The sequence below is a fragment of the Antechinus flavipes genome, chromosome 5 (genome assembly GCF_016432865.1).
Source record: "Antechinus flavipes isolate AdamAnt ecotype Samford, QLD, Australia chromosome 5, AdamAnt_v2, whole genome shotgun sequence".
Lineage (NCBI taxonomy): Eukaryota > Metazoa > Chordata > Mammalia > Dasyuromorphia > Dasyuridae > Antechinus > Antechinus flavipes.
Genome location: NC_067402.1, coordinates 103,744,068 through 103,759,641, shown reverse-complemented (window position 1 = coordinate 103,759,641; position 15,574 = coordinate 103,744,068). Strand labels below are relative to the sequence as shown.

General features: G+C 38.0%; 1 protein-coding gene and 1 non-coding gene across 2 annotated transcripts; both read left to right on the top strand.

Moving 5' to 3' along the window:
• The first annotated feature begins 7,435 nt into the window (after window positions 1-7,435).
• On the top strand, window positions 7,436-7,508 carry TRNAR-CCU (transfer RNA arginine (anticodon CCU)). Its single transcript has one exon. It is a non-coding gene; the product is annotated as a tRNA-Arg (tRNA).
• An 861-nt stretch (window positions 7,509-8,369) lies between these two features.
• On the top strand, window positions 8,370-15,503 carry FMC1 (formation of mitochondrial complex V assembly factor 1 homolog). Its single transcript, XM_051963613.1, has 2 exons — window positions 8,370-8,631; window positions 15,098-15,503. The coding sequence occupies exons 1-2, from the start codon at window positions 8,494-8,496 to the stop codon at window positions 15,299-15,301; spliced, it is 342 nt and encodes a 113-aa protein (XP_051819573.1). The 5' UTR covers window positions 8,370-8,493; the 3' UTR covers window positions 15,302-15,503.
• Window positions 15,504-15,574: the final 71 nt, after the last annotated feature.

Genomic DNA, 15,574 nt, shown 5'->3' with positions numbered 1-15,574 from the left:
CTGCTTGCCATCTTGGGGGGGGGGGGAGGAGGGAGGGAGGGGAAAAAATGAAACATAAGTGATTGCAAGGGATAATGCTGTGTAAAAATTATCCTGGCATGGATTCTGTCAATACAAAGTTATTATTAAATAAAATAAAATTTAAAAAAAAAAAAAAAACAATAACCCTCTGAAGTTAGATAAAAGTACTGGGCTTGGAGACGGTAAGATCTGAATTCTAATCCTACCTCTCATACATAAGCTTTGTGAGCCTGGACAAGTCACTTAATTTTTATCCTCATCTCCCAGAATTGTAAAGATCAAATGAGATAAAAACTGTAACTTAGCAAAGTACCTAGCATGTAGTAAACACTATATAAAACTTAGCTGTTATTATTTATTAATTATTATGCTGAATTAAAAAAGTATTGCCATGTGTATCAGTACAGGGATTTGCACTAATGAAACTTGACAATATTTGAAGGACTTGCATAATTGCATTTTAAATAGGAGTCATATTGAATGGGGGAGGGGGGCCAACCTCTAATCATTCCCAAGAGAGAGAAAGAAATCTCAAAGATTGAGCATTTGTGAAGTTGCAAACAAAACAAAACTCAAATATAATAGATTCCCATAGTCAGAGTTGCTCTTTGATGCCTGTCAGGATACACCACCAGTTAAGACTTAACATGGCAGGAAAACTCTTGTTTCCATCTACTAGCGCCAAGAAACATCAGAAATAAGAAAAGTAGGTAGAGCCAATGAAAAAGTCAGTCTAGGAATTCAATTCATCCTGAAGAGGTGACAAAGGACATATTCTTATTCCTCTCCTAATTCTTTTTTTCTACCTTAGAAGATCTACTAATCCCTTTGCTCTATGTACTTCAGGTCAGAGTTTGGTAGTACAGTGTAGGCCTGGGACTTTCCTTGCAGTTATACATCAGCTCAGGCCCACAGGACTGGGAGAACAGGAATTTCAAGAATGTAGAGATGCAGGGAAATTTCCCTCTTCGAGACAATAGTTGTGGAGAACATCTAACAAACTGTATGCTGTATTTGATTGTAGTTCATCTGATCATGGGCAGAGCACAATCAATAGTGATAAACATTTATGCCTGCAGTTGAGAAAAGGCAACATGCAGGAACCTGCTGTGAGAGACTTTTGCCAAAGACTTTTTTTTTTTAAATATCAGATTCTACACATGAGCATATCTGATCTCAATAGGCTTCAGGGGCTAGGCTGTTTTTTTAATTAAGTCTTTGATTTTGGAAAGAAAAAATTCAAAACAATGAAATTAGCCCTTTTTTGCATGATAAAGTCAGAAAACAAATTTGCCTGCAGAAAGTTTCTAAATTTTCTTGTTCTAAGTTACTATGAAACTCATTTGCACTTAAAGAGTTTAGTAATTACAAGGTATAACTTGCTCTGTCAGTGAACAATTGTATTTATCATTAGAATCTCCAAAATAAAAACAATAAGATTCTTCATCCGTTTTCATATTTCTATCTTTTTTCCATATCAGTCTCATATTTCTTTTTTCTAGTACTTAGTGACTTTATATGTTCCCTCCTTTTCTTTTTTCCTTTCCCATTCTTATGCCTCTTTCTCTCCTCCTCTAGGCTTCAGGTGACAAGAGGGGACAAATCCATGGGGTAGGACTCAGGAAGACCTCAGTTCAAATCTGTCCTCAGCCACTTAATAGCCCTGTGAGCCTGGGCATTGAACCTTATCCTTTATACCTCCATTTGCCCCAATTTCCTTGCTTATAAAGTGGAGGTGATCTACCTCACAGAGTTATTGTGAGGATCAAATGATATCAGTACCTGGCACATAATTTTTTCCTCCACCTTCCTCCTTCTTCCCTTTAATTGGTTCTGATAGAGTACTGAAATTGTGATACTTTTATTTCATTTAATAATTTCATGTTTTCTATTCTTAATTTTAAAAAATTTCCTATTTTGAAAGCATTTTTACTCTCAAAATTAAAACAAAAACTTTATAATTAATATACTCTCCATTGGGGATGGCCCCTCAACAGAAAGATTTTTCCTTTCATTAGAGAATCCTACTTTAAATGTTAATTAAATATGATTCCAAGTTAGTGTACCTAAAAACAAATGATAGAAATTACGTTATTTTGTACTTGAACTTAGAGTTCTCATTTTCTGTTATTTAATATGTTATTATGATAGGCAAGAGAAGTGGTGCTATTTTCTTTAGAGATGAGGAAACTGATATTTAATGGGGGGAGGAAGGGTTTGCCCTCTAATCATTCCCAAGAGAGAGAAAGAAATCTCAAAGACTGAGCATTTGTGGGGTTGCAAAAAAAAATCTTAACTATGATAGATCCCATAGGCAGAGTAGCTCTTTGATGCCTGTCAGGATACACCATCAATCAAGACTTAACATGGCAGAAAATCTCTTGTTTCTATCTACTAGCTCCAAGAAACATCAGAAATCAGAAAAGTAGGTAGAGTAGAGCCAATGAAAAAGCTAGTCCAGGAATTCAGTTCATCCTGAAGAGGTGGTAAAGAGATTGAATAATTTTCCTAAAGTCATCTAGCTATCAAGTGGCTAAAATTGGATTGAATCTTTAATATTTGAACCCCCAGTCCAGTGTTCTTTCTACTGTGTTTCATTCTTCTTTCATTTCCCCCCTTTTTGGTCATCTAGTTCTATTTCTCTGAAGAAAGTAGTAAGGTATGAGGGGGATGAGCACCCTTAAAGGTGGGTTCATATACTTAAAAGAGTGGCAAATTCTGAATTCCTAATACTTCTGAATCTATTGATTCAGTATCTGGCATACTACCATACCTTCATTGATATATTTTTGGGAAAATATAATCCTAGAAAAGATAAAACATTCATTTTGGAATGCAATTTGGAATTACAAGAATAAAGAGACTAATGTCTATTCCAGAAATTCCACTAGTAAGCATGTTCCCTGTTCCCTAAGAAGGTCAGTGATATAAGAAGTCTCCATGAACTCTGAAATATTTTTATTGGGTCTTTTTGTATAATAGGAAAAAAAAACTGGAAATAAGGTAGATGTTCATCAATTTGGGAATGGCTAAACATGATGTGAATATAATAGAATAATTTCTTTGTTGTAAGAAATAATAGAAATGGTCAGTGCAGAGATATATGAAAGTATGTAGTGTGAAGTAAGCAGAATTATGAAAATAACAAATGCAATGACTACAGTAATGTAAATGGAAAGAACCATAAACAATGAAAAGTGAATATTGTAAAATTACAACGAACAAACAGGACCCCAACAAAGAGATATGAGAAGATGCTTCTTGCTTCCATTGCAGAGTTGGGAAGTCTACAGGTGTGGAACACTGCATATATTTCACATTTTTTTTATTGTGTTGATTGCTTTTAATGACGTGTTTTTCTTTTCATTTTTCTTTTTAAAAAATCATTTCTTCTATAAGATGACTTCTTGGGAGGAGTACTGGAAGACATTCAATATCAATAAAATATATTTTTAAAAAATCATGGTTATTGAAGTAAATTTGGGGAATTGTCAAGTCCCGAATATGGAATTTTTAAATGTTCTGAGAAGAGGACACACACATATCTACACATCTGTAGATATGTGTATACATATAGATATCTCTATAACACACAGTTATATACACTGTTTCATGTCAGTGAATTGAGCACATTCTTTAAGCTTATTAACCTTGTTGATTCTCTAATTCGATACCTTATTGATTCGAACAACTACATGACTGGAGAATTTAATGAATATTGGTAAATACCAGGAAGTTCCAGAGTCAACAAAGTCCCAGTTCTCGGGTCAGCTACCCATGTCTTCCTCCTTTGAAGCTCCACTGAGTGCATGTGGTAGGAAGGGGAAAGTAGCACATCATTTGGAATCAAAGAAGTGTTTTAACCCTGGTGATATTGCTCAGGTTATTTCATCTCTCTGGGCCTGTTTTCCTTTACAAACATATATATTTATATATGTATATATAATAATTATATATTACATATAATACAATATACATAATAACAATTATATATATAAAATATAGAGAAATATATTAATAGACCTATAAGGTCTTTTTCAGCTCTAAATCTGAGATTTAGATTTCATCTCATTAAGGCAGTTTGCCAGCACACGTTAGGCTCTAATAGGAGAATTTCAAGCCCTTGTCCTGAATTCTGAAGAATCTATCTGGATTGAAAGTTTCTGGCTGGAAAGGACTGTGGGAACTGAGTGGATCACAACATAGCATTTTCACTCTCTGTTGTTTTCATTTTATTTTCTTTTTCTTTTTCTTTTTGCTTTGATTTTTTTCTTGTGTAGCAAGATAATTGTATAAATATGTATGCATATATTTGATTTAACATATTTCTACCATGTTTAACATATTTTGGATTACTTGCCATTTTGAGATGGTGGGGAAAGGGGAAGAATTGGAACACAAGGTTTTGGAAGGGTTAATATAGAAAAATTATCCATGCATATATTGTGAAAATAAAAAGCTTTAATAAAAAAAAAAAAAAAGTACCTGGTTGGTGGTGGGATGTCCCACTGTGGTTAATGGTTCATTATTTTTCTGTTAAAGGTCCTAAATCAGTAAGAAATCATAGGAGATCAATGCTAAAATCACAAAATGAAAAACACAGCCATCAGTGAAGCAGAACTATGGTACCAGCATTTACTCTTCTGATGAAATGGGAGCCACAAATATCCAGCATTCACACTAAAGAAATTATCTGTAGAGAGCGCTTTCCCTGGACACTAGTGGGAATTATAGCAAAGAAACTTGTCTTAAGAAATGAAATGTCTATCAAAGAAATGAAGCTGTCAAAATTTGTTTTTAAGGTGGTTTTCTTAATTCTGCCTTGGAGATGATCAAGGTTTTGTCCATTTCTTGCAAAGACTGGGGAAAACTAGGCTATAATCTCTTTACAGATGACCCCCAAATATGTATATGAAGCTCTTTTATCTCTTCTGAACTTAAGGCATTTATCTCTCAATTAATTGCCTTTTGAACATTTCAACTGGATATAATTCAAACTTGTATAAAACAAATCTTTCTCAAAAAAACCCAAAAAACTAATGAACTTTTTCCTCTCAAAGACATCATCCTTCAAGTTAACCTCTCATTTACCTCCACATATTCATTTGGTTGCCACATTGTCATTTTATCCCTTCTCAAACTCATAAGGCTACCTGCTCAAAGCAATATTTATAGAATTATACTGTAGTATGTTGATTAAAGAAAAAAAATTGCTTTCCAGAAAATAAACATGTACGTGCACACACTTTTATGTTTAATCCACATCATTAAAACTTAAAAATCTAGATAATAAAATAATAAACCAAACCCTTATTTGTAGAGAACTGGCTTTAGCATACCCCTGATTCTGAGCATAATAAGGTAATTGATTTAAAGAAACCCCATGGGGAGTCTTTGTAAATAGAACTATTTTCTCATATGAAGAACATCTCAAGACAATTTTCACGTCAAATTCAAATAGAACATCTATAGTTTTTCGTGGCAAGGTAAATTAGAATTCAGCAAGACGGTTTCCTCAGCCTCCTTCAGTTTTGGTAGGTGATAGGATTCATTGTTTGGAAAGGAAACTTAACTAAAGGAAGCTGAAGATTGAGAATTGGGGAATATTGAGTGACTTTCAAGGAAAGGCAGGAACCTAGGGGAAGGATCTTAGAAGCCAGGAGACACGAACTAGTAAAGGAGGTAAAGATGGTGGTAAAGTGTTAAAAGTAATTCAGGCAGAAAATAGAGGGCCAGGTCTAGGCTGTGAATTGGAGATGTGATCATTATGTGTAGTAGGAATTGGCAAAAACTGATTAGCTATGGAAAATATACTGGAATGCAAGACACTGTCTCAGTTTTGTACTTGTATCCCCGGGCATTCAGAACAATGCTTGGCTTTAACAGATGTCTGCTGATTGATTCAATCAAGCAAAATCTATTCTAAATTTTCAAGAGGCAGCTGTTGATCATAGGCATTTCAACAATTAAACAGGAACTAGTTCACAAAGGAACATACTGTTACTGTGCTCCTTTCAGTGAGTCTCCTAAACTCTTGCCATGGAGGAATCTGAATATTTCCCAGAGGATCCAATTGTCACATTTTGCCCTGATATAGTATTTGTAGGTGAAAATTAGATTTGAGTAATCTTAACTGAAGTGGAAGTGAACACACATTTTTGGGGAAAAGTTTCAACGACTGCAGAGTGCGCTTGGTAGTGGTCCTCAAGATCCCAACACAGAAGGAGAAGCACTAGGATGGAGTGAGAATTCATCCCATGGAAGAGCCAGAAGAGATTTTGGGTAAATCATCCTCTTTCAACCTTGTGCTTCCATGAATGAGGAAACCCAGCAAAGCGGGCCTGACAGAGCACAGATCCCGTCATTGAGAAGTCCTCATTTGATGTCAGCTTCTAAGCAAGTGATTGTACCTCTCGGCTTCAGATTTCCCACCTGTAAAATGGGGATAATAGTCCCAGCCTCTCAAGATTGCTAAGGGAGTCGAGTAAGATACTCATTGGTTATAGCACTAGGCAAGTGATTAATTCGCTCAGTCTCAGTTTCCCACAGGTAAAATAGGATGAGAATAGGATTCCCTCCTCCTCCTCCCCCCTCCCCTTCGCGGTCGCAAGAAGGGTCAAAAGCAGGAATAACGAGCTGCATGTTTGTATCACTCTCACTGCTCAAGGTCACTGCCTTTCAGCAGAAGGTCTGGGATTCGAACCCGCTGTTCGCAGGCTCACGCCCGAGGGGTTCTCTTCACCGCGTCACCCGGGGCAGGCAGGAGAGCGCGAACGGTGCCGGCGGTTCTTGGAGGCCCTGAGCTAGCTGGACTAGGTAAGGAACGGACGCGGGGAGGTGATTATAGTAAAAGGAGGAATCAGGCCGAAGCGGCTCGGGCTTAATAGGCAGATCGCGGGGCGCCAGGGCAGCTTCCGTCCGTAGCCTGGCCCAGAAGCGCAGCTCAGGCTCCCGAGCTAGAGCGCTCGAGGCTCCTCCCGGCCCAGCGGGAGGCCCGGGTCCTGTGCACGTGCGACCGGAGACCTCCGCATGCTCCTTTAGGGCGGAGGAGGTGGGGAAACAGAGCAAACCTGTGAGACATCTTGGGCCAAGCGAGGGAAGGCAAGACACCTTAAAAAAACTTTACAGTATGGACTGGAGTATGTCAGAATTGTAGCTTGTTCCACGTATGAATGTGTGTATACACGCATTCAAGAGTGGAAAGGGTAAATGGCAAATAGGTTGTCTCAGTTGATGTTTAAACTACAACTCCCAGAATTCTACAGGAACCTCCCAGCCAGTCTCTGTGTCTAATGTAGCTGCCAATTGTTAGAATAGATATACGGGATAGGTTAAAAGTAGTGATGGCGTCAGTAATGACGCGCCAATGAAAAAAACCCAATGAATATATCATTGAAGAACGGTTTTACCAGAAGCCCCAGTGGCCTAATGGATAAGGCATTGGCCTCCTAAGCCAGGGATTGTGGGTTCGAGTCCCATCTGGGGTGAGAACAATTTTGGGTTCCTTAGAAAAAACTTAAATCTCGCAAATAACTCGTTTTCTTGCAGGAAAAAACAATGTGGATTCGAACCCAGCAACACCGGCTCGCAGCTTAGCACGTACCATATTCCAATCCTGAAGGGATACGTTCTTGAAGAACTTTCTGGCCTTATAAAAAATTGTCCTTGGGAGTCGTTTCGACCTTTTCCCCCTTAAGCATTATTTCCCTCATGTACTCTTCCAAGCAAGCATTTACCTATTCATCCCACACTGGTCAGTCCACCTTCTGCGTGCGTACCCTTCTTTCCATAACCCAGGACGTTTGTCGTGCTTGCCGTGCCCTCCCTCCTCACTTCGGGGTCTTGGCTTCCTTCAAAGCCCACTTCAATCGCCACCTCGTCTTGCTCTTGTTCACACCCCCACTCCCGTCTCTTTTGTACATCTCCCGCATATACTTATGTAAAATGTGCATGCTTTCTTCTCTGCTAGAACGTAAACTCCTAGAAGGCAAGGACGCTCATTCTTAGCATGTAGCGGAGTGAGCTGATTCCAGACGCAGGTTCTGCATCTACGTTTGCGCCGAAATTTTGCTTAATCGATGATATTATGCAGGCTCCGCCTTCTCAGCGTCTTCTCAGATAAACATTCAGGACATAGGGGAGAAGCGGCTGGGAGAAAGCTCAGACGTGCCTTCTCTCGGAAGCGTAGCTCTACCGGGATCCGGGTGGAGGTCAAAGAAACACTGGAGGCCCGCAAGCACTCAGCTTTCGTTTGCTTTTCCTTTCTGCGCTCGATTGCATAGCCTGAAGTGCCTGGACTCCGAGGTGGGGGGTGGGGGGGGTGGGGGGGTGGAGGGTGGGTCCCATTTCTGCTGCGAGTTGTGGGGCTAGGAAGATTATTCAGGCTTGTCGCCGGTAGAGGGCGCTGACGCCACTCCTCGTCGGCCTCCGTCCTTGGCCTGGGCCTGCTCCGACTTCAGCGCAGATCCTAAGATGGTGTCCCTGGGCCCGCCGGCCCGCACGCTGCGGGGCCTCCTGCAGGAACTGCGGTACTTGAGCGCAGCCACAGGCCGGCCCTACAGGGACACAGCAGCCTATCGGTACCTCGTGGAGGCCTTCCGGGCGCACCGGGTATGGACCCCCGCGATCGCGGGGGGAAAGGGGCGGGACTGCTTGCGGGGAGGTTGGTGGGGGGGAGTGGAGGAGAAGAGCGAGGCGGGTAGGGGAAGCGGCCGGGGAGAGGGCGGACTCCTGGTCAGCGAACGCCGCAGCCGATCCTTGTCGGGATGCTAATTTTGACAATCGCGGCACTGGCAGTGTCGGGATGGGCCCCGATTCGGGATTCCATGAATGGAGCCTTGAAATTTGCCCATCGACGCCACACCCTTCCTAGCACTGTGGGGTCGTGACCTCTGCTAGATGATGTCATGTAACAAGTGAATAAACTGAGGCCACAGTGGGGACCACATGACCTTGCTGGAGCACCTGGGAGAAGCCTTCCAAGACAGGTTCACAGTGTAGCCCTGAAATGCGTGGGATGTTTAGCATGAACCTTCTGTTGAGATGTCATTGCAGAGAGATGGGTCCAAGAAATTTAGGGCTTCTGCATTACATTTACCAGAAGCGGCACAGTCCAGTGCTGGGTGGCCATTATTCCGGAGCACGCAGCCCAGAGATATGGTGAGGGTAGGAATGGGTGCTATTACTGCAGTTTTGTGCTATATGAGGTAATATTTATTGACATTTATGGAAATAGTCTGGGTAGTGATGCAAAATTAAAGATTTCAGGGAGCCAGGGAGCTGGGAATACCAAGAATTTGCAACTCTTGGGCAGCTAAAACGCCCAGCTTATTCAGAGGGAAATAATCTTAGACAAACCTCCAGTTTCTTTGATGTCCTGTATAATGTCAAGAAATCCCAAAGAAGTCCCCCTCCCCTCCCACCTTGTGTAAACCCTGTAATGAACTTAGGAGAGCACCTTAACAGGCATGGGCAGGTGAAAGTGATGATCTGTAATCATGGAAGGAAATCCCCAGCTGACTAAGCTTGAAGTTAGGGGACTGTCTTTTAGTTGGCTTTTCTATCCTCCCTATTGAGAGCAAGCGTCTTGGCCCAAAGAGGAACTGAAAAATGTTTATTGGACTGAACTGGATCGAATTAGAGCAAAATGTAAACAGTTAAAATGCATCTTATATTCCCCTTTTCTCTGTACTACTAAATGTGGTTTAGTTAGGAATTCTTGCCTTTCCTTTAGTTTTTATGAATTTTTTTTTTCTCTTAGGTTCTTTTTGAAAATGTTGAGCCTTATTCCTCTACCCATTACTAATTTCTTCTCTCCTTTCCCCCCTGCAAGATGGCAAGTTTAAAAGTAGGATTTATGCTTTCTTGTTTTACTATAAAATAGGATGCTTGGTACTTTGCCTCCTGTCATTTTATCTTATATTATATTATTGGTTTTTTTGCTGTGCATATTTATACATAAATGTTTATAAATACCGAATCATCAAAATTTAATTGGTTATTGAGTTGAAATTCATACTGTACTCCAAATATTATATTATTCCTTGTTAACCAGAAACTGAAAGCCCTAAAAGCAGTCTTTTGGACACTAAGTTTCTATATTTTAACATATTTGATGTGATTGTAGTGCAAAAAGCTCAGGCTAGCATGGGGGGGGTCTGTTAAATTATTTTGGCAAGTCTTTTATAGTCTTCACCACACTGCCCAAGAGCATCATGACACAAAAAAAGTCTTGGAACTCTTGAGCATCTTTTGACCTGTTTCCAGATTCTGACGTCTAATTCCTTTTTTTTTTTTTTTTTTAACTCAATAGTATTTTATTTTTCCAAATACATGTAAAAGATAATTTTCAACATTCATTTTTGTAAAATTTTGTGTTCCAAATTTTTTTCCTTATCTCCTTCCTCCCCAAAATACCAAGCAATCTGATATAAGTTAAATATGTGCAATTCTTTTAAATATATGTGCATATTTCTCATGTTGTACAAGAAACATTAGCTCAAAAGGGAAGAGAAAGGGGAAAAAAAGCTAGCAAACGAACAACAACCAAAGATGAAAATACTATGCTTTTGTCCACATTCAGTCTCCATAATTTTCTCTGGATGCGGTTGATAGTTTCTATCCTAAATCTGTTACCTTGAATCACCTCATTATTGAAAAGAGCCAAATCCATTACAGTTGATCATCACATAATCTTTCAGCATTCGTTTTTGTAAGACTTTAAGTTCCAAATTTTTTTCCTCCTCCCTCTCTTACATTATCTTTCCCCAAGATAGTAAACAATCTGATATAGGTTATAGATGTATAATCATGTTTAACATATTTCCATATTAGTTATATTGGAAAAGAAAAACCAGAACAAAAGGGGAAAACCATGAGAAAGAAAAAACAAACCAAAAAAGGATGAAAATCATATGCTTCAATCCACATTTAGCCCCCATAGTTCTCTCTGGATGAGGATGATATTTTCTATCCCAATCCTACTGGAATTGTCTTGAATCACTGTATTGCTAAAAAGAGCTATGCCTGTCAGAGTTGATCATCACATAATCACAATATTCTCCTTCTGCTCACTTCTCTCAGTATTAGCTCATGTAAATCTTTCCATGCTTTTCTGTAATCAACCTGCTTATCATTTCTTAAAGAACAATAATATTTCATTACATTTACATATCATAACTTAATTCAGCCGTCCTCCAATTGATAGGCATCCACTCAGTTTCCAATTCTTTGCTACCACAAAAAGCTGTTACAAATATTTTTGTGCTTGTGAGTCCTTTCTCCTCTTTTATGATCTCTTTGGGATATAGATCCAGTATTGAGACTGCTGGATTAAAAGGTATGCACAGTTTGATAGCCCTTTGGGGATAGTTCCATACTATTCTCCAGAACGGTTGGATCAATTCACAACTCCATCTACAATAGTGTTCCAGTTTTCCCACACTTCCCTTCAACATTTATTCCCACAACTTCCCTGTCATCTTAGCCAATTTGATAGGTGTGAAGTGGTACCTCAAAGTTGTTTTAATTCTTTATTTCTCTGATCAATTGTGATTTAGAGCATTTTTTCATATGGCCATAGATGGCTTTAATTTCTTGATCTGAAACATGGCCATATCTTTTGACTATTCATCAATTGAGGAATGACTTGTATTATAAATTTGACTGGGTTCTACATATATTTCAGAAATGAAGCCTTTATCAGAAACATTGGATAAGAAAAATTTTTCCCAGCTTTCTGCTTCCTTTCTAATCTTGACTGCATTGATTTTGTTTGTGTAAAACCTTTTTAATTTAACATAATTAAAATGATTAGTTTTGTATTTCATAATGTTCTCCAGTTCTTCTTTGATCATAAATTCCTCCTTTCAAGCAGAAAATTGAGAAAATTTTTTTATCCAAAGATTTTGATAAAGGCCTCATTTCTAAAATATATAAAGAATTGATTCAAATTTATAGGAATTCAAGCCATTCTCCAATTGATAAATGGTCAAAGGATATAAACAATTTTCAGATGAAAAAATTAAAACCATTTCTAGTCATTTGAAAATATGTTCTAAATCACCCTTGATCAGAGATATGTAAATTAAGCCAACTCTGAAGTACTACTACACACCTCTCAGATTGGCTAAGATGACAGGAAAAGATAATGATGAATGTTGGAGGGGATGTGGGAAAACTGGGACATTGATACATTGTTGGTGGAACTGTGAACAAATCCAACCATTCTGGAGAGCAATTTGGAACTATGTCCAAAGTGTTAACAAACTGTGCATACCCTTTGATCCAATAGTGTCACTACTAGGTTTGTATTCCGAAAAAAATCACTCAAAAGGGGAAGGGACCCACATGTGTAAAAAATGTTTGTGGCAGCCCTTTTTGTAATGATAAGAAACTGGAAAGTGAGTGCGTACCCATCAATTGGAGATTGACTAAATAAGCTATGATATATGAATGTAATGGAATATTATTGTTCTATTAAAAAAAACCAGCAGGATGATTTCAGAGAGGCTTGGAAAAACTTACATGAACTGAGGCTAAGTGAAATGAACAGAACTAGGAGATCATTGTACACGGCAACCACAAGACTATATGATGATCAATTCTGATGGACATGGCTTTTTTCAATAATAAGATGACTCAGACCAATTCCAAGACTTGTGATGGAAAGCATGTCTTTACTCAGAGAGAGGGACTGTGGGACACTGAGTTTGGATGGCATTTTCACTCTTTTTGGTTGTTGTTCATTTGTTTGTTTGTTTTCTCATTTTTTTTTTCTTTTTGATCTGATTTTTCTTGTGCAGCATAGTCAATGTGGAAATACGTATAGAAAAATTGCACATTTTTAACATTGGATCACTTGCTGTCTAAGGGGATGGGAGTGGGAGAAAAGAAGAGAGAAAAATTTGGAACATGGTTTTGCAAGGGTGAATGTTAAAAACTATCTTTGCATATATTTTGAAAACAAAAAGCTATTTTTTTCCTCCTTTCTCCAAAGATCTGAAAGGCAAACTATCCCTACTCTCCTAATTTGCTTAAGTATCATCCTTTATGTTTAAATCATGAAGTTCTTTGACCTTATTTTGGTATAGGGTATAAGATGTTGGTCTCTGCCTAGTTTCTGCCACACTTTTCCAGTTTTCTCAGAAATTTTTGTCAAATAGTGAGTTCTTATCCCAGAAGGTAGAGTCTTTGGGTTTATCAAACACTAAATTAGCATAGTCATTGACTGTTGTGTCTGACTCCTAATTCTTAACTCCAAATAAAATTTTAAACAGTGTCTAATAATAACAGCTAGCATTTATGTAAGAACTTTAATGTGCTTTACTTATATTACCTCATTTTTAGAAAGGAAAAGTTATTAGTGAAAGAGATATTTGACAGCAGTGTCCAAAAACTACCCCTTAAATTGACTGAAAGACATAAAGGGAACAATAATCTTCTTCATTTCTTGTCTTAACCATGTCCTAAAACTTTAGTCACTCAGATGGATGACATGAGTTACATAAAATATAATGAAAACCCAAGCTGTAATCTGTGCTGGTGAATTTTCTTTTCTTTTAATTTTTATTTACATCTTTACTTTTACATTGTTTTGTTTTCATATCCATCTCTTCTCCTACCTCATGAGCCATTTCTTACAAGAATAAAAGAGAGGGAGCCATGAGATGGTGTAGTACTGGCCCTTAAATCAGGAGGGCCTGAGTTCAAATGTAGTCTTAGACATTTAATACTTACTAGTTGTGTGATCCTAGGCAAGTCGTTTAATCCTAATTGTTTTGTGCCCCCCCCCCAAAAAAAAGCCAAAAGAATAAAAGGGGGGGGGGAGTGATTTAGCAACATAGACCAATGAATTTATTGTGTCTGACAGTGTAAGTTGATATTCTTCACTCATACTTCCCTTCTCAAAGAAAGGAAGTTTCGCTGGCAGGTTTTCAAAAGAATTTTCCTAATTTCTGGAAAGCTTGAAGTCAAAATCCTGCTGGTGTATCAGTAAAATCTCAGGGTATCAAAATACAGGATTTGAGAGCACCTTTTTTGGAGCATTTTTTCTCATTGTGTCTTTGGAGAAATAGCCTTCAATTTGTGTTTCCAGGTTAAAAAGATTCCTTTGTTTAACACTGAAAAGGCATAAGGGCATTTATGACATATGTAACACTAAAAATCTATGAAAACAGTCAATTAAGGAAAAGTATTTCCTTTAAAATGGGGATGGATTTTTGTTATTACTACTTTTAATTGGTGTCTTTTAAGAGGCAGCATAGAATAAGAGCAGCAGCTTTGAACTTTCAACCAAGAGAACTTCATTTTGCCCCAAAATTACATTTTTTTGACCTTGGACAAGTTATTTTAAAAAATTTAAGCCTTAGTTTTTACATTTGTAAAAATGACAAATGCAAATTAAATGATTTGATGAGATTCCTTCAAACCTGAAATTCTATGTAACTGGCACCAAAAGTTTGCTTTTATTTCTAGTATATATTGAGTTTTAAAATTAGAAATCAGCCTAATATTATGGTAAACATAATCTTCAGTAAAATTATCTTGAGTATTGATTTGAGTATCCCTCTAGTACCATGTTAGTATCTATGTTAGATTGTATAAAAATGTCTCATTTTGGGGCAGCTAGATGGTGCAGTGGATAGAGTGCCAGCCCTGAAGTCAGGAGGACCTGAGTCAAATCTGGCCTCAGACACTTAACACGTCCTAATTGTGTGACCCTGGGCAAGTCACTTAACCCCAATTGCCTTAGCAAAAAAAAAAAAAAGTCTTATTGTAAGCATGTCAGAAATCATAATGAATTTAAGCATATCTTCAAAATGCTTTTATCTTAGAAATGTGGATATGTATTGTTAACATATTTTTTAAAAACTATGAGTTTTATTTCAGACAGTGAAGATACATGTTATGGATACATTTCATGAGTGTTATATTGAAAATTTGCCTTAAATCCTCTTTGTTTCTGTACAACTCCACAGTTTGTCTTTATTCCCAAATTATAAGTTTATTTACACTAAATTAAGTTGTATTGTTTCCTGTGGAGTTTTCTGATAATTCACTGTGCCATCTTTTCTAGGTCACCAGTGAGAAGCTCTGCAGAGCTCAACATGAGTTACACTTCCAAGCTGCTACGTATCTTTGTCTCCTTCAAAGTACTCGGAACCATGTGGCCCTTCACCAGGAGTTTCACAGCAAGGGTGAGCGTTCCGTGGAAGAGGCTGCTGGTGCAGTGGGTCTCAAGTTGCCTCAACAGCCTGGAGGGAAGGGCTGGGAGTCTTGAGAATGGAAAGATTCACTGGATGCTGCTTTCTTACAAGACCTTAACAATTATCTCTGATTTTCAACTTGTATTGATGATTAAATTTAAAAATAGTTGTTCCCAAAAATTAGTTATATGTAGTTTTATTTTCTGAATGATTCTCAGATCACTGAGAAGTTTTCTTTTCCATTATCAATCAATGAATGTTCTACTCTTGTCCTAATGTATTGCTTCCTGTCTTACTTTGAGTAGCTTTAACAATAATAGGGATACAAATTTACATTCATTTATCAT